The 19,476-nt window shown below is 39.0% G+C and overlaps 1 protein-coding gene and 1 long non-coding RNA gene across 5 annotated transcripts in view; one reads left to right on the forward strand and one right to left on the reverse strand.

The window, feature by feature from the left end:
- The window catches only part of LOC116666415, a 101,025-nt gene that overhangs the window by 64,292 nt on the left and 17,257 nt on the right, over positions 1–19,476 (forward strand). The gene's annotated exons all lie outside the window — the stretch shown is intronic.
- Positions 1–19,476, reverse strand: part of NELL1 (neural EGFL like 1) — a 748,929-nt gene that overhangs the window by 21,191 nt on the left and 708,262 nt on the right. For all 4 annotated transcript variants that reach the window (XM_032488858.1, XM_032488857.1, XM_032488860.1 and 1 more), the window contains one exon: positions 18,291–18,484. In XM_032488858.1, the coding sequence (XP_032344749.1) occupies positions 18,291–18,484 (194 nt within the window). The remainder of the gene's footprint in view (positions 1–18,290; positions 18,485–19,476) is intronic.

Here is a 19,476-nt window from a genome sequence, read left to right on the forward strand (position 1 = left end):
TTTACTGAATTCATTTATTAGTTCTAATAATTTTTTGGTTGTGACTTGGTTTCTTTTAATGTAGTATCATTTCACCTGCAAATAGTGAAAGTTTTACTTCTTCCCTTTCAATCTGAATGCCTTTTCTTTCTTTTCCTTGTCTGATTACTGTGACCAAGACTTCCAATACCATGGTAAGTAGAAATGGTGAGAAATGGGCATCTTTATCTTGCTTCCAATTTTAGAGGGAAAGCTTTTAACTTTTCATCACTGAGTATGATGTTTAACTGTGGGTTTGTCATAAATGGTCTTTCTTTATTATGTTGAGATATGTTTCCTGTTTACCAGTGTTGATGAGAATTTTTATCATGAATGTATGCTGAATCATCTCAAATACCTTTTTTGCAACTACTGAGATGATTGTGATTTTTATCCTTTTTTAATGAAGTGTATCACATTGACTTTGCAATTATTATTTATTGAACCATCCTTGCATCTTTTGAATAAATCTCACTTGATTATGGCTGGTGATCCTTTTTATATATTGTTAAATTTGGTTTGCTGATATATAGTTGAGAATTTTTACATCTGTATTCATCAAAGATATTGGCCTGTCATTAACTTCTTTTGTAGTGTCTTTGGTTCAGTGTCAGGGTGATTGTGGCCTCATAAAATAAATTTGTGAGTGTTCCCTTCTCTTCTATTTTTTGAAATAATTTGAAAGGTATTATCTTTTTTTTATATGTTTGGTAGAATTTCCCTGTGAAGCCATCTAGTCCTGAATTTTTGTTCGTTGGGAGGTTTTTTTTTTTTTTTTTTAATCTAATTCAGTTTCACTACTAGTAAGCATTCTATTCAGATTGTCTATTTCTTCCTGATCCAGTCTTCACAGGTTGTGTATTTCTAGAAATTTCTCCATTTATTCTGGGTTGTCAAATTAGATGGCATGTAATTCTTCATAGGATTCTCTTATGATTGTTTGAATCTCTGTAATAGTTTTTATTTCTCTTCTTTCATTTATTGTTTATTTGGGTCCTATCTCTTTTTTTCCTTGTGTGTCTATCTAAAGATTTTTCACTTTTGTTTATCTTAAAAAAAAAAAGCTGTTGACTTAATTGGTCTTTATTTTATTTTGGTCTCTATTTCCTCACTGATCTTTATCATTTCCTTCCTTCTGCTGACATTGTTCTAGTTCCTGAGATAGTACATAATGTTGTTTGTGAGTTTTCTTAGTTCCTGGGGCACACCTGTATTGCTATAAACTTCCCTCTTAGAACTACTTTTCCTGCATCTCATATATTTTAGAAAATTTTATTTCTATTTTCATGTATCTTAGGGTATTCTGATTTCCTCCTTGATTATTTTACTCACCAGTTGTTTTTTTAGTAGCATGTTGATTAGTCTTCATGTGTTTGACTGATTTTATACTTTTAGAACATTATGGTCAGAAAAAAAGCTTGATAAAATTTCTATTGTGTTAAAGTTGTTGAGAGTAGTTTTTGACCTAGCATGTGATCTCTCCTATAGGATGTTTCATGTGTACTTGTACAGAATGTTTATTCTGATGATTTTGGATGTAATGTTCTGTAAATATCTATTCAATCCAACTAATCTAATGTGTCATTTAAGACTACAGTTTCCTCACTGATTTTCTGTGTTGGTGATCTGTCTATTGATGTAAGTGGGGTGTTAAAGTACCCTACTGTTATTGCATCATTGTCATTTTCTACCTTTATGTCTTAGTATTTGCTTTATGTATTTAGGTGCTCCTATATTGGGTACATAAAGGTTAATTAGTATAATATCATCTTGTATTGCTCTCTTTATCATTATATAATTCCCTTCTTTGTCTTTTGTTACAGATTTGGTTTAAAGTCTACTTTGGTATGAGTACTGTACCCAAGCTTTCTTATAATTTCTATTTGCATGAAATATATTTTACATCCCCTCAGTTTTAATCTTCATGCATATTTATCTCTAAAGTGAGTCTCTTGTAAGCAGCATGTAAATGGGTCTTGTATTTTTATCCAATCAGCTACCCTATGTCCTTCATTGGAGCATTTAGCCAATTGACATTTAAAGTCATTATTTATAAGTATGTAATTATTGCCATTTTGAACTTGTTTTCTGGTTGTTTATTTCTTTTCTTTTAGTTTGGTAACTGTCTTTAGTGGTATGCTTGTGTTCCTTTCTCATTTTTGTGTATCGATTATAGGCTTGGGATTAGTGGTTACCATCAGGTTTATGTATGTTGATATATAACTGTATCTACTTGTTTAAATTCATAGTCATTTAAGTTTAAACACTTTGTAAAAGATCTACATGTTATAATCCCCTCCCCATCATTTTGTTTTTGATGTTACACTTTACATCTTCATGTTTATCCCTTAACTGTTTATTGTAGTTATAATTGATTTTCTAATTTTTGTTTTAATCTTTGTCCCAGCTTATTTAAGCAGTTGATTCATAGACTTTACTACATATTTTACTTTCCTCTTCTTCTCATTGTATCCTTTTCTACTTAGAGAAAACCCCTTTAACACTTCTTTTATGATAGGTTTAATGCTGATGAACACCTTTAGTTTTGCTTGTCTGAGAAGTGCTTGTCTCTGCTTCAACTTGAAATATTAATCTCGCTGGGTAGAGTATCCTAAGTTTCAGGGTTTTCCCTTTATCTTTTATAATTTAATTCTGCTTTGTCTGGGCACAAGTCTCTTTAGGTTCATCTTGTTTAGGACACTGTACTTCCTGTACCTGGATTTCCTTCTTCAGGATTGAGAGGTTTTTCAGCCATAATTTCATCAAATGCATTTTCAACTCCTTTCTCAGTCTCTTCTCCTTCGTGGATCCCTGTGGTGCAAATGTTAGTTGGCCTGATGGTGCCTCAGAGATCGTTTAAAATGTCCTCATTTAAAAATCTGTTTTTCTTCCTTCATTTAAGTGGATGATTTCCATTATTCTATCTTCCAGATCACTTGTGAATTCTTCTGTATCACCTAATATGCTGTGTTTTCATTTCAGTTATTGTATTCTTCATCTGACTTTTTTTGTATGTTCAATTCCTTGTTAAAATTCTGTGCTCATCTATTCTTTTCCAAGTTCAGTTAGCATTCTTATTACTGATGCTTTGAAGGCTTTAAATAATTTACCAGTTATTTGTTTTCCCCAACTTGTTCTTTCCATTGAAGCAAATTTCTTGGGCTCCTCATTTTTCTTGACAGAGAAACAGCTACCTATCCCAGTCTTGAAAGGGTGTCCTTGTGTGGAAGCATTTGTATGCAGTCTGCATTGGCTCAGTGGCTTTGGTGGGAGAGCTAGATATGAGGTAAGCACAGGTCACATCTTCCAGGGTGTGTGGGTAGCTATCCCCTTGGTAAGGGTAGGAGCTGAAATGCGTACAGTCAGAGCTAGATGTGAGTTGGAGATTCTTCAATGCTCAGCAGTTGTCACTCCCTTATTGGGGGTGAGGTCAGAGAAGATTCTATTCCCTCCAAGTGTTCTCTCTCCTCTCCCCTAGCACTGGTACCTTTGCCCGGGAGGAGAACAGGGCTGCAGTGTTTGGTTCCAGCTGGGGTACGCATCAGGACGGTCCTGGTGTGCCAGTCAGAGTTTCATACAGCTCCTGATCCACTGTGTACATGAGCACAAACAGTGACTACTCTTGCCCTGTTCAGATGAAATACTGGGTTATAGCCTACCTCATCTGCACACTGTCCTGAGCAACAGCAGCCTTTGCCCTAGTGGGCAACTGATCTACTGCTACAAGGGCCTGAGTGGATGTTTAGTGCACTGGGGTGGTAGTAGGAAGTTTCGATCTCCCTTATTCGTGGAAGTAACCTTGTGTGTTACGTTCTTCATGCGTTGAGTCTTGGGCTCTTACAGCCCTCTGGTAAGTCCCATTGGTATGCAAGTCACCTAAGGGAACTTGTCTTCCTGGTGTCAGACCCCAGGCAGGCTGACAGTCTCTGCTTCAAACCCCTTAGTCCCCAGGAAGGAGCTCTGAACTTCTGTTATCTCCCTCTCTTTTTCCCCTCCTAGGAGTGCAGGTCCTTATTCATAGCGTCTCTTCCCTTCCTACCTGAATCTGTGTGGGTCTTCCTATACAGCTTTCATTGTAGAACAGTCTTTCTGCCAGTCTCCAGTTTGTTTCAGTGAGATTTCCTCCACAAGTGGATGTGTGAACAGGGGAGGTGAGTCTTATCCTCCCCTACCCTGCCATCTTGATTTCTTCCTCCATTCTTCTTTAAATGTTTGGTAAAATTGACCAGGGAAGCTCTCTAGTCCTGGGCTTTTCTTCATTGGGAAATTTTGTAAACTATTGATTCAGTTTTAGCAACTTATTTGTTACAAAAAATTTTTTTTGCATTTCTTCTAGGTTTTTCCATTTGTTGGAGTAAAGTTGTTCATAGCATCTTATGGTCCTTGGAATTTCTGTACTGTCAATCAGTTGCAATGTTTCCTTTTTCATTTACACTTTTGATGATTTGTGTCTTTTCAAAGCAGCAACTCAATTTGGTTAATCTGTCCTATTTTCTGCTCTAATCTTTATTAACTGTCAAGAAAATAGTTTTTAATAATGAAAATATCACAGGTAGCTCTATTAATTCAGTAAGAATGTCATTAGAAAACTTCAGCTCACTGAGCACAACCACCATAGAATCCAGATTTGGGAAGACAATTGAGCCCAGTGATGGTGAGTAATCCTACTGGCCATAGGTTTATGGGGGGTCATATCCAGAGCTTGCTCTCAATGGCAGCTGGGGTGGTGAGAACAATTCCTACTTAAATGACAAAGCAGTATTTTCATACACTTTTGCCATAGAAGCTAAAAGCTTTGATGCAGTTTTATAATGCAATTGCAGCTATAAACAATGAGTACTGTAACATGAAATTTGCTGTTTTTATTATTACACATTTTAGACTGGATAAAGAGGTGGAGGCAGTTTTCCTTCTATACTAGCATAAATTTGACTGAAAACCCCAGAAACCATCTATAAACCTTTTAGCCAGACTGATCAACTGAAAAAGGGACACAAGACATGAACAACCAACTACCTGTGATGACATTAAAACTCCCAAACTCCCAAGAAACTAAACTTCAGGACCAGATGGCTTCACATGTGAATTCGACCATTTAGTTAATACCTATCCTTCTGAAACTTTCCAAAAAACTGCAGAAGGAACATTCATACACATTCTATGAGGCCAGCATCACACCAGATGAAGGTATTGAAAAGAACAGGCAAGTATCACTGATGAACATATATGCAAAATACCCAATAAAATATTAGCAAACAAAGGCTCATATGCCATACCCAAATAGAATTTATCCAAGGAATTTGCAATATCTAAAAATCAATCACTGTGATAAGAGCACGTTAACAAATTGAAGAATATAATAGATTAGATGTAGGAAAAGCTTTTGATAAAGTTCAACATCCAATTATAAAAAAGCTCTCCAGAAAGTGGGCATAAAGGAAACGTATCTCAAAACAATGAAGGCCATATATGACAAACCCACAGCTAACATCATACTCAATGATGAAACGCTGAAAGCATTGCCTCCAAGACCAGGAACAAGACAGGAATGTTCACTCTCATCACTTTTATTCAACATAATACTGGAAGCCCTAGTCACAGCAGTCAGAGGTGCAAAAGAAATAAGTAAAACTGTCACTGTGTGCAGATGACATGATACTTTACACAGAAAATCCTAAAGACCACCAGAAAACTACTAGAGTTCATCAACAAGGTCAGCAAAGTTACAATTTAATATATAGAAATTTGTTGCATTTCTAGACACTAAGAAAACAATAGCATACCTAGGAATTAACTTACCTAGGGAGGTAAAAGGCCTGTACTTGGAAACCTATGACACTGATGAAAGAAACTGAGGCTGACACAAATGAAAATACATACTATATTCTTGGATTTAGAAGAATCAATATTGTTAAAATAACCATACTATTCAAGGCAATATACAGATTTGATACAATCCCTATGAAAACACCAATGGCACTTTTCACAGAACTATTTGTACAGAAACAAAAAATACACCAAAAAGCCAAAGCAATCTTGAGAAAGAAAAGCAGAGCTGGAGGAATCAAGCGAGTCTGGTAGTTACACAGACACACAGATTAATGCAACAGAATGGAGAGCCTGGAAATAAACCTACACATTTATGGCCAATTGATCTACAACAAAGGAGTCAACAGAATACAATAGAGAAGACAGTCTCTTCAATACATATGAGGAAAATTGGACAGATACATGTAAAAGAATGAAATTGACATCCTTTAATACTGTATAGGAAAATAAACTCAAAATGGATTAAAGACCTAAATGTAAGACTGGACACTACAAAACTCCTAGAGGAAAATATAGGAAGAACATTCTTGGACATGAATCAAAGCAATACTTTTTTCTGTCTCCTAATGTAAACAAAAGCCAAAATAAACAAATGGGATCTCATTAAACTTAAAAGCTTCTGCACAGTAAAGGAAACCTTCGACAAGCTGCAAAGACAACCTATTGAATGTGAAAAGATATTTGCAAGGGATATAACTGATAAAGGGTTAATATCCAACATTTATCAACAGCTTATATAACTCTGTATCAAACAACTTGATTTAAAATGGGCAGATGAACTGAATACATTTTTCCAAAAAGTAAATGCAGGTGGCCAACATGCACGTGAGAAGATGCTTTGCTAATCATCAGGGAAATGCAAATAAATCAAAACCACAATGAGATTTTTCACCTCACACCTGTCAGGACAGCTATCATCAAAAAGAACACAAATAAATGTTGGTGAGGATGGGGAGAAAAGGGAACCCTCGTACACTGTTGGGAATGTAAATTGGGACAACCATTGTGGAAAACATGGAGGTTTCTCAAAAAACTAAACCTAGAACTACCATATGACTCACCAATTCCACTACTGGATATATATCCAAAAAAAAACCACAGAAACATTACTTCGAAAAGATACATGGACTCCAATGTTTACAGTGGGATTGTTTACAACTGCCCAGGTATATAATAAGCAACTTGAGTGTCCCTCAACAGATGACTGGTTAAAGATGTGGCATATAAGGATGGGATGGAATACTGCTTGGCCTTAAAAAAGAGTGGAAATTTTGCCATTTGCAGCAACGTGCACAGACTTGAAAGGCATTATGCTAATTGAAATAAGTCTGACAGAGAAAGACAAATGCTATATGATACCACTTATATGTGGAATCTTGAACATAAAACAAACCAGTAATTGAAACAAAAGGAATCAGACTCACAGATAAAGAGAACAAACTAGTGGTTACCAGTGGGACAGGGAAGGGGTTAGGGGTAATAAAGTTGTATTGGAACACAATTTATTTTGTTCAGCCATAAAGCTGAGCACGTGAGACAGAGATCTTATAGTCTGCAACACCTACCTGGCACTTTACGAAGTCTTTTGATACCTGATAAGGAGTATACACTTAGGACTAGTACGCTAGACCTCTCTGTTCTACCTTCTCACATACAAATTTAATAATATTTACAAAATACAAATTTTGCCTTCAGGTTATAACCTGCAAACTAGTCTTTTTGTCCTCTCTAATTGGCACCTGGGGTAGAAAACCTTTATCTCATTTTAATGAAAAGGAACCCAGGTCTGGAGAGAGGAGAAATGACTTTTCCACATCACAAGTTTATAACAAAACAGAAACTAGACCCTAATCTGCAGCTTCATAATAATATTTCTCCACTATACTGCTTCCTTGTATCATGAGGTGGCTGGAGGGTAGGATACAAGGATTTCAGACAAACTCAAGTCATAAGGATTTGTAGGGTAATGGTTCTCAAAGTGTAGTCCTCTGACCATCAACATTAGAATCTCCAGGGAACTAAAGTCATACCTTGTTTTCTTGCTTTTTGCCTTACTGCACTTAACAGATTGCATTTTTTAACAAATTGAAGGTTTGGAGCAACTGTGTTTAATGAGTATAATGGATGCTATTTTTCCAACATCACTTGCTCACTTTGTGTCACATTTTGGCAGTTCTTACGTTTTCAGACTTTTTAATTGTTATTATATTTGTTATGATGATCTGTGATCAGTGATGTTGCTATTGTAATTGTTTTGGGGTGTCACAAATTGTGCCTATATAAGATAGTGAACTTAATAAATATGCATGTTCAGATTGCTCCATCAACCAGCCATTCCCCCATGTCTCTCCTCTGCCTTCTCTGAGACACAAAAATGTTGAAATTAGGCCAATTTAGAACCTTCAATGTCCTCTAAGCACTCAAATTAAAGGAAGAGTTGTACATTTCTTTAAATCTAAAGCTAGAAATGTTTATGGTTAGTAAGGAAGGCATGTCGTGTTGAAAGCCAAGATGGAGAAAAGACAGTCTCTTCAATAAGTGGTGCTAGGAAAACTGGACAACTACCTATGAAAGACTGAAATTAGAACATTCTCTATCACCATATTCAAAAGTAAACTCAAACTGGATTAAAGACCTAAATGTAAGACCGCATACTCTTGAACTCCTAGAGGAAAGCATAGGCAGAACCCTCTTGGACATGCATCACAGCAATGTATCTGAACCAGCTTCTACAGTAATGGAAATAAAAGCAAAAATAAACAAATGGTATCTAATAATTAAAGTTAAAAGCTTTTGCATAGCTAAGGATACCATCAAAAAATGAAAAGGCAACCTACAGAATAGGAGAAAATATTTTCAAACGATGCAACCAAGAAGTGACTAATTTCCAAACTATACAAATAGCTCATACAACTTAAAATCAAAGAAACAGACAACCCAATCAAAGAATGGGCAGGAGACCTAAATTGACATCAAGGAAGATATACAGTTGGTCAACAAGAACATGAAAAGATGCTCAACATCACTAATTGTTAAATGCAAATCAAAATTATAATGAGATATCACCTCACACCAGTCAGAATGGCCATCATTAAAAAGTCTGCAAATGATAAATGCTGGAGAGGGTGTGGAGAAACGGGAACACTGCTACACTGTTGGTGGGAATATAAATTGATGCAGCCACTATGGAGGGCAGTACAGAATTTCCTTAAAAAACTAAAAATAGACTTACCATATGATCCAGCAGTCCCACTCCTGAGCATTCATCTGGAGAAGAATATAATTCAAAAAGATACATGCACCCCAGTGTTCACAGCAGCACTATTTACAATAGCCAAGACATAGAAACGACTGAAATGTCCACTGACAGATGACTGGATAACGAAGTTGTGGGGGGATATATACATTGGAATACTATTCAGCCATAAAAAAGAATGAAGTAATGCCATTTGCAGCAAGGTGGATGGACCTGGAGATTGTTATCCTAAGTGAAATAAGCCAGAAAGAGAAGAGAAGAAAAATGCCATATGATATCACTTATATGTGGAATCTAAAAAAAAAAAAACACACAAATGAACTTATCTACAAAACATTAACAGCCCCACAGACATAGAGAACAAACTTATGGTTACTAGAGGGTAAAGGGAAGGGATAAATTGGGAATTTGACAATTGTACCTCTTGGGGAGTGATGGAAATGTTAGTTATCTTAATTGTGGTTTCAAATTGTACATCTGACATGAACCATAACACAAAGGTGTTAAAAAATAGTACATAAAACATTCATAAATAAAAAATTAAAAAAGCTAGGCCTCTTATGCCAATTAGTCAAGAACTCAATGCAAAGGAAAAGTTCTTGAAGGAAAGTCCAAGTGCTACTCCAGTGAACAGACAAATGATAAGAAAGTGGAGAAAGCTTTCGTGGTCTGGACATAAGATCAGAGCAGCCACTACATTCCCTTATCTCAAAGCCTAATCCAGACCAAGGCCCTCACTCGCTTCAGTTCTATGGAGGCTGAGAGAGGTGAGGAAGCTGCAGAAGAAAAGTCTGACTGCTAGGAGAGGTTGGTTCATGAGATGTAAGGAGAGGAGCCATCTTTATAATATAATAAGGACAAGGTGATGTAGGAAGTTCTAATGTGGAAGCTCCACCAAGATAATTCATGAAACAAACAAATACAGTAAGCAACAGATTTTTCAATGTGGACAAAACAGCTTTATGATGAAAGAAGGTGCCTTCTAGGACTTTCATTGCTAGAGAGAAGTCAATTCCTGACTTTCAAACTTCGAAGGGCAGGTTGATTCTCCTGTTAGTAGCTAATGTAGCTGGTGAGTTGAAGTTGAAGCCGGTGCTCATTTACCATTCCCAGAATTCTAGGGCCCTTAAGATTTATGCTAAGTCTACTCTGCTTGTGCTCTGTAAATGGAACAGCAAAGCCTGGATGGCAGCACATCTGTTTACAACGTAGTTTTACTGAATATTTTAAGCCCACTATTGAGACCTGCTGCTCAGAAAAAGAGAATTCATTTCAAAATATCACTGCTCATTGACAATACACATGGTCACTGATGGAGATGTATAATGAGATGAACGTTATTTTTGTGCCTGCTAACACAGTATTCATTCTGCAGCCATGAATCAAGGAGCAATTTTGACTTTCAAGTGTCCTGATTTAAGAAATCCATTTTGTAAGGCTATATAGCTCCATGGCTACTGATTCCTTTGACAGATCCGGGCAAAGGAAACTGAAATCCTTCTGGAAGGGATTAACCATTGCAGATTCCATTAAGAACATTCCATGATTCATGGGAAAAGGTCAACATATGAATATTTTCAGGGGTTTTGGGGGTTTGGAAAAAGTTGATTCTAACCCTCATAACTTTGAGGGGTTCAAGACTTCAGTGGAGGAAGTAACTGTAGATGGGGTGGAAATAGCAAGACAATGAGAATTAGAACGGGAGCCTGAAGTTATGACTGAATTGCTGCAATCTCACAGTAAACCTTTACAAATGAGGAGGTGCTTTGTGTGGATGAGCAAAGAAAGTGGTTTCTTGAGATGGAATCTACTTCTGGTGTGAGGATGATGTGAAGATTGTTGAAATGACAACAAGGGTTGCAAATATTCCATACAGCAAGTCTTGAGAAGGTTGACTACAGTTTTGAAAGTAAGTAAAATGCTATTAAGCATCAATGCATGCTACAGAAAAATCATCCCCAAAAGGAACAGTCACTTGATGTGGTAGACTTCATTGTTGTCTTATTTTAAGAAATTGCCACAGCCACCCTAGCCTTCAGCAACCACTACCCTGATCAGTTAGCAGCCATCAATGTCAAGGCAAGACCCTCCACTGAGCAAAAAGATTATAACTAGCCTAAGGGTTAGATTATGGTTAGCAACTTTTAGCAATAAGATATTTAAGATATGTACATTTTTTAGACTTAATGCTATTTATTGCACACTTAATAGACCCCAGTATAGTGTTAAACACGATTTTCATATGCACTGGGAGACCCCAAAATTCCTGTGACTCACGTCATTGCAATGTTTGCTTTATTGTGGTCATCTGGAACTGAACCTTCAGTATCTCTGAGGTATGCCCATAATTATAAATGCAAATTGCTGTGCCCTAATTGAGACCTACTGTACCAGAAAGTATGGGATTAGAGTCAGCAAAGTTTCACAAGCCTGCCAGTGGATTCTGGTTCAAGGAACAGTTTAAGAATCACTGATGGAGAAACACAGTGACCGAGTCCTTTGGGAAATTAGTATGGCGTGACCCTCAAGCTCCTGCAATGAAAAGGCAAGGTTTGGACCTGCACAGAAACATGAAGTCAGAGGAATGGAGATGGGGCCGCTGCTCTTTCTAAGGACTCCTCAAGTTTTGAAGGCAGAAGTAAACCTACCAATATGTTTATCCTTAAAAACATACACACACACACACAGGAAACACAGGGGTGGAGCTCACAATAGAGTAAGAGGATGCTGAACTCATCAACTCCCCCACGAACACATTAAAAATACATCTAATATGTGGAGCAATTCTCAGTGAAAATTAACTGGAGACTGGCAGAAACAATCTTGTACAACCAAGGCTGTCAGGTTGGAAGGGAAGGGAAGTGATACACCAGTACCTGTGTCAGGACTCAGAATAGGTGGGGGGGGGGGGGTCCTCCCTGGGAGTGAAGGTTAGAGTTGTATTAGGCACCCCAGCTCTGGGGTCTGACACTGGGAATACAAGCCCCTTGACTGGTTGAGGGGCTGATGGCACTAACAGGAGGGCTGTGGGAAGCTTAGACTCCATGTATGAGGAACGTGCCTGCTTACTCCTGAAACAGGGTGGAAAGAGTGAATTGAAACTGCACTGGGTTCTGGCTGTTCCCCGCAACCACCCCGGTACATGCCGCCCACTCTGATTCAGTCACCCACTCTGGCCCCACTGGCTTTACGACACAGCTCCACACTGATGTAAGGGCTCAGTTTTGAGGGACATAACTGGTCCAGACCTGGAACAGCATCTAAACAGGGTTGGTGGAGCATTACTGGTGCTTACAGGGACTGCTTCAGAAGTGGTCCCAGACACTGCTGCTGGGATGGCCACAGCCTGCACCCCAACCAAGGCTGAGCCTATGCACCAGGCCCACCTGCTCTGTGGTGCAGCTCCACACTGCAGTGAGGGGTCCAGCAGTGGAAGGAATATGCTCAGCTATGAAGGAAAAAGGCAGTTCAGTCCCAGAGCAGGATGTGAGCTGGGTAGGGGCAGCCATTTCTGGCACTTAATGGAGGCAGCACAAGTGGTCCTGGACTATGACTGAGGCCAGAGGTGCCACAGCTCATCCCTAGACCCACAGAGGGAACATGCTTCAGCCCCTCCTGCTCCAGCACTGATCTCCTCTGGGGTGAGGGTGCAGGTGCTGGGAGGGGAGAGAGCACACACAGAGAGGGAATTGAGCTAGCTCATTCTCGACTGTCAGGGCTTTGCTGGGACCTGATCTGAGCCCTGAGAGACTGGTGTTGGCCACTGAACCAAGGAGAAGCCTCAGATCACACCTGGCTCTGGCTTTAACTTACTTCATCTCCAGCGCCTCCTCCTGCCAAAATGTTAGTTGCCAGCACATCCTGGTGAAAGACATAAGTCATGCTCATGTCAGGTCCAGCTCTCCCACCAAAACCACTGGGCACGTGTAGACTGTGTAGGGATGCTCCCACAGAAGGGCACTCCTTCAAAACCCAACTGAAACAAATGTGAATGGTATACCAGATAAAGAATTCAAAGCACAGTAAGACTGCTAACTGAATTAGGGAAAATCATAGGTGAGCACTGAACATTTTAACAAGGAGCTAGAAAATAAAAAGCCATTCAGAATCAACGAATATAATAACATGGAACCCACACTAGAAGGAATTAACAGCAGACTGTAACAGAAGAACTCACAACTGATCTGGAAGGCAGAATAATGGAAACCACCCAATCAGAAGAGCAAAAAGAAAACAGCGTTCATAAATTAGAAGAGTTTAAGGGACCTTTGGGCAACACCACATGTTCCAACATTCACATTATAGGGCTCTCAGAAGGAGAAAAGAGAAAGTGGTTGAAAATGTATTTAATAAAATTATGACTAAAAACCTTCCAATCCTGAAGCATGAAACAGATATCCAGTACAGGAAGTGTAAATAGGGCTTCAAACAGATGAACCCAAACAGACCATACCAGGCATATAATTAAAATGGCAAAAGTTAAAAATAAAGCGCTAACTCTAAAGGCAGCAGGAGAAAAATGAAAAGTCATATACAGGGAAACCACCATAAGGCTATCAGCTGATTTTCCCGTAGAAACTTTAAATACATCATGCACTCCCTCTGGCCTGCAGAGTGCTGAAGGGGAAGAAATCCTGCAATCCAGGATACTGTGCCCAGCAAGATTATTATTTAGAATAGAAGGAGGGACAAAGAACTTCTAAGACAGGCAAAAACTAGAAAAATTCATCAACACTAAACCAACCCTAAGTGAAATGTTAATGAATATTCTCTAAGAGGAAGAGAAAAGGCTTGAACAAGGATTAAGTGTCTACAGGAAGGGAAAAATTCCACTAGTAAAGGAAAATATGTATAAAGTCTGAAGATCAATGACTTAAATAAGCTAGTATAAAGATTAAAATACAAAATAACCCCCACAAAATCAACTATAATAATCAGTAAAGGTATAAACATGAAGATGTAAAAATATATCAAAAATACAAAATGTAGGGGATTAAAACATGTAGCTCTTTTAGAATGCATTTAAACTTAAAATGACTATGAGTTTAAAACAAGTATAGTCATCGGTCAGCATATATGCACCCCACAGTAACCACAAATCAAAAACCTATCATCAATACACAAAAACTAGACAGAAAGGAACAAAAACATACCACTGAAAGAAAATCATCAAACCACAAGGGAAGAAACTAAAAGAAGAAAAGAACAGAGAAGAACTACAAAAACAACCAGAAAACAAGTAACAAAATGTGTTACATGCCTATAAATAATGACTTTAAATGTCAATTGACTGTATACGCCAATAAAGGAAACAGGGCGGCTGATTGGATAAAAAAAAAAACCAAGACCCATCTATATATGATGCTTATAAGAGACACATTTCAGAGGTAACAACACACTAGGGACTTAAAGTGAGGGAATGGAAAAAGATATTTCATGCAGATAGAAATGACAAGAAAACTGGGGTACCAATTATCAGATCAACTAGACTAAAAACAAACCTATAACAAAAGACAAAGAAGGGAATTATATAATGATAAAGGGATCAATACAAGAAAAGTCTGTAACATTCACTTATACATATATGTACCTAATGTAGGAGCAAGTAAGTATACAAAAGACATAAAGGTAGAAATTAATAATACAGTAATAGCAGGAGACTTTAACACCCAGCTTATATCAGTGGCTAGATCATCCAAAGAAAAAAAAATCAATTAGGAATCAGTGGTCTTAAATGACACATTAACTCAACTGGACTTAATACTTATCTGTATATAGGACATTCCATCCAAAATCAGCAGAATATACATTCTATACAGGTCCCAGAGAATGTTCTCCAGGATGGACTACATACTAAGCCACAAACAAGTCTCAACAAATTTAAGATGATAACTATTATATCAAGCACTTTTCTGACCACATAAAACTAGAAATCAATTACAGAAAGAAAAATGGGAAAAAGCACAAACACACAGAGACCAATCAACGTACTACTAAAAAAACCAATGGGCCAATGAAGAAATCAAAGAGGAAATCAGAAAATACCTTGAGACAAATGAGAACAGAAACATTTCTTCCCAAAAATCTATGAAATAAAACAAGAGTAATTCTAAGGGGGAAGTTTATAGCAATACAGGCCCACCTCAAGGAAAAAGGAAAATCTAATAAACAACCTAACCTGCTATCTAAAGGAAGGAATTAGAAAAAGAAGACACAAAGCCCAAAGTCAGCAGAAGGAAAGAATAAAAAAGATTAGAGAAGAAATAAATCAAATAGAAACCAAAGAAGGTCAATTAAACCTAAGAGTTTGTTCTTTGAAAAGGTTTTGAAAAGTAGTAAAATTGTAGTAGGAGAATTCTACCAAACATATAAAGAAGAGCTGATACCTATCCGTTTCAAGCTATTCCAAAAAACTGAAAAGGAGGGAACACTCACAAATTCATTCTATGAGGCCACCATTACCCTGCTGCCAAAACCAAAGACACTGCAGAAGAAGAAAAATCTAAGCCAATATCACTGATAAATAGACATGCCAAAATTCCTAACCATATATTAGCAAACATATTTAACATATATAAAAAGGATCACACACCATAGTCAAGTGAGATTTATTCCAGGGATTTCTCCTTGCCTCATTTTCTCATCCTTTAAGGTTTTACTCGAAGGTCACCTACTTTGTGAAGTCATTTCCTTTGCCTTTCTGTATCCTCCCAGGATCGAGCATACTTCCCCTTTCTATGTTCCCACAACAAATAAATCATTCGTGACTCTACCAGGGCGTGACAGGTGGTTAACTGTGAATCCATTTCCCCATTCATCTCCACGATCGCCAATATAAATGCAACCACTCATCCTAAAATGCTGCATTTCCCAGATACTAATAAACCTGGGACCTCTCTATCTTCCCATGTAGCCGGGTAGAGTATAAAGATGGCTCCCTAAGGCCTTGGACAAATTGATGAAAGGAAAACCCACGGATGGGTATCTATGAGAAGAGGCTGGGCTGTAGCTAAGATTTAGGGATCAAACCCAGAGAGTGAACCATTTTTCACTCTGGGTTTCTGTGACCTGGATAATGCTGGAGGAACATGGGTTCCAAACGGTTCAGCAATCATTCTGTGCCAGATCAACTAACTGGTCCGAAGGTGCACAAAACCACTGTCACTGTCGAGGAAGCACGCGGCTCTAAACAAAGCCCAATTCCATTTGCGCTAACCCAGCTTTATCACTGAACTCCATTCAGCTGTGGGCATGTTTCAAGGACTCTTTTCCAATTGGCATGAAACATTAATAGCTAACCTGGTGTATTGATTTTTAAGGAAGAAAGCTTCAGCTTTGCTTCTTTCAGCAAGTACCCCTTGGCCCTTTGTTGGCTTGTGCGACTCTGCTCTTGTGTTTGTTATTTGTTTTTATTTGAATTTGAAACATCATGGGTATGATGTAAAAGCCAGCATTTTACATCTTAACCTTGATTTTACTTCTTAGCCTTGTAGGATGATGCCATTGTAATAGTCCATTTGGACGCTTAAGTACTGGAAATTTTTCTTATCAAATCGGAATAGAATACCTACAACTGAATAATGGAAACAAACAAAGAAAATCACAAATAACTTCGTTTTTTGAGGATGATTTCCAGAATATGATTCAGAGTTTTTAATTTAGCTCCTATAACCAGATCCTCCTCTCCCTCCACAACCTCTTGGAAGCTATGCTATTAATGAATAATTAATTTTTTTTAAAGACTTATGTAAAGAACTCTGCTAGTGCTTTATTCATAAAGAGGTGCAGTGGTGGCAGAGGTGTGTGACTATTAACCAAATAAGATGGTAAGAGTTGTTCCTTTCCTGTAGCAGTGTCAGTCTAATTCCCAGAACTCTTCGGAGAGACTTTAGGAGTTAAAGCAGAATAAACCAATTTAGCCTGCTTGGGTGATTAGCACAGTCAATTAATGAAGCTTTGGAAGATTTTTAACGATTGGTAAGTGCCCTGCTTTACCATGGGCTTAAATAAAACCTGAAAAGTAAATTTCGGTTTCATACTGGTCAAGACTCAAGTCCCTTGTCTATTCCAGAGAGAGCACAGGGATGCTGTTTTTAAAGTACAGGGTACTTGGAATACAGGAGGTGCTTAACAACTGGGGGCAGTGGACCTAAGTGTGGATGCGTGGAACTAGGCTTACGTATAAGGGAACAAATGGGTGTTATGGGGTGATGATCTAAACACCTGGTAAGACAGCCTTCCTAAATAGGCACCCCTGGGTCGATTGGAGATGTGGCAGACCTCAAGTCTGGTCAATGAACTGGGTGACTTTTCAAGGTTCATCTCTACTCTGTTTCTAGGGAGCACTCTGAATTTATCAGGAGACTAGCTCTCTACAAGGCTACTAAGCAAGCAATTTCTCATGGTTCCCATACCCACAAAGCCCAAGATTAAACAGCCCCACCTCAGCAGACATAAAAATACAATGCGAGAGTTACAGGGAAGCAGTATCAAAGGGAAATAAATAGTCAGCATCAACAAAAGAAGAAATAAAGCACAAGGAAATCAAACACTCTAATAGACTCATTTTGCAAAGCATAAAGAAAAACCAGCCGATAACAGAATTTTCATAAGCATTAAACTCACTTCTAAACAACTTAACGTAAGGAAGAGCCCAGCACTGACAGCGACAAAGAAGACATCATGTACCCGAGGACCTCGGGCTATCATTACCACGCATTCAGAATGGAAGTCCACCTGCCTCTGACCGCTGCGAGCAAGTCTCCGAGCCTTGCTCTTCTGGATGACGTCACCAGAAAAGTGACCAAGTTCGTGCAGATGATCACTTCGGGGAAAGGGCAGTTTTACTCAGCAAGTCTGTATGAGTGTGGGAGGGGGCTCATTAAAGCGCTCACCCAGCCATCCTTAAAGGCACTGCGGGCTCTGGTGGCAGGACTGCCGTCGGCCTCTCCGCCCTGCCTCGCCCTTCTCCCCAGCTCTGCAGCCTCCTCACCACCCCGCGCCTCACTTTTCATTCCGAGCAGGTCTGCCGGCCACTCAGCACCACCAGTAGCTGCAGTGGGCATCAGAACAGGAGAAGCCTTTTCAGGAACTACAGGGGACCTAGGGGTCAACAGCCTCGGGGAAGGAGGCGGCAAGGGAGAGAAGGAGCAGTGACGATTTCTGCCGCACCGCGCAGCAGCCTCACCTTGCAGGAGCAGACGGAACACCTGTCTTCTTTCAGAGTCCACACCTGCCCGTTGCGCTTCAGTCCTCCTTCATGCGGACAGTCACCAGAGCAGGAGGGTCCCGAGGCACAGAGGCAGTCGAAGCCCCCTGCCAGGTTGATGCAGGCAGAATCATTCCAACAGGTGTGAGTCCTTAAGGCACATTCATCAATGTCTGCAATAAAGAAAGCATAGAGCTTTAGACTCCAGTCAAGATTATTATTAGAAAACAATAATCATGTGTAATGGCGACTGTTAACATTATGGAGTGTTCACCTCGTGCCAAGCTGTTCACAGGCACTATCGCACTTACTTATAATGCAAGGCGGCTCTGTGCAGGAGAATTTGTTACCTCCATTTGCCAAATAATGGAACTGAGGCTCATATAGGTTGGCATGCCCACTGTCAGATAGCTAGTAAGCGGCTAGTCTGGGACTCAAATCCACAGCTGTTACTGTTACAAATCACTCTAGTTACTAAATTATCTAGTAGCAACTCTGATCTAGTTTTAGGATAGTCTCAAGAACTGTACCACTGAGAAGCCATAAACACTGCTAATTCATTAATGGTGGGAATACATCCCCATGGAGATCTGGGTCTTTTTAGATAAGGTTAGCCTGAATAGATTAGTCACTGAGTAGGAACAAGTGGGCAGTTAGGGCAACCCTGAGCCAATTAGACTGACTGCAGATCCTGCGGCCAAAGTTGAAAAAAGGGAATAATGCTTGGGAGGTGCCTTGCTTCATCAAAACCTCACCACCCTAACGGCCAGCAGCATTTTGGTCCACATAAGAAAACATCTCACAGCTACAGTTAGGGTACAGCATGGATGCTGATGGGACACACACATATCGTTTGCTGTTTTGTTTTTTTTTTTTTTGAATTGACAGCCCAAGAATGAAAGGAAAACATAAATCCAGGAGCCCTTCCTGACTTTCAGAGCTTCGGTGACCTTAACCACATCTCAAACACATCGCTGTCCAGCCCCTGGTAGGAGTCCCTTCCCAGCAGACAATCTAGTACTTCACAAGACAGCCAGTTCATCTTGGAATAACTCTTTCAGAGATGTTAAATTTAAGTAAAATGTATTATTCAGTAACTTCTGCCTCCGGGTACTAGTTCTGAGACTAGTCAAGGAAAGTCTATTTGGTGGTTCTTATTTATGAC

Source organism: Camelus ferus, chromosome 10, assembly GCF_009834535.1.
Source record: "Camelus ferus isolate YT-003-E chromosome 10, BCGSAC_Cfer_1.0, whole genome shotgun sequence".
Classification (NCBI taxonomy): domain Eukaryota; kingdom Metazoa; phylum Chordata; class Mammalia; order Artiodactyla; family Camelidae; genus Camelus; species Camelus ferus.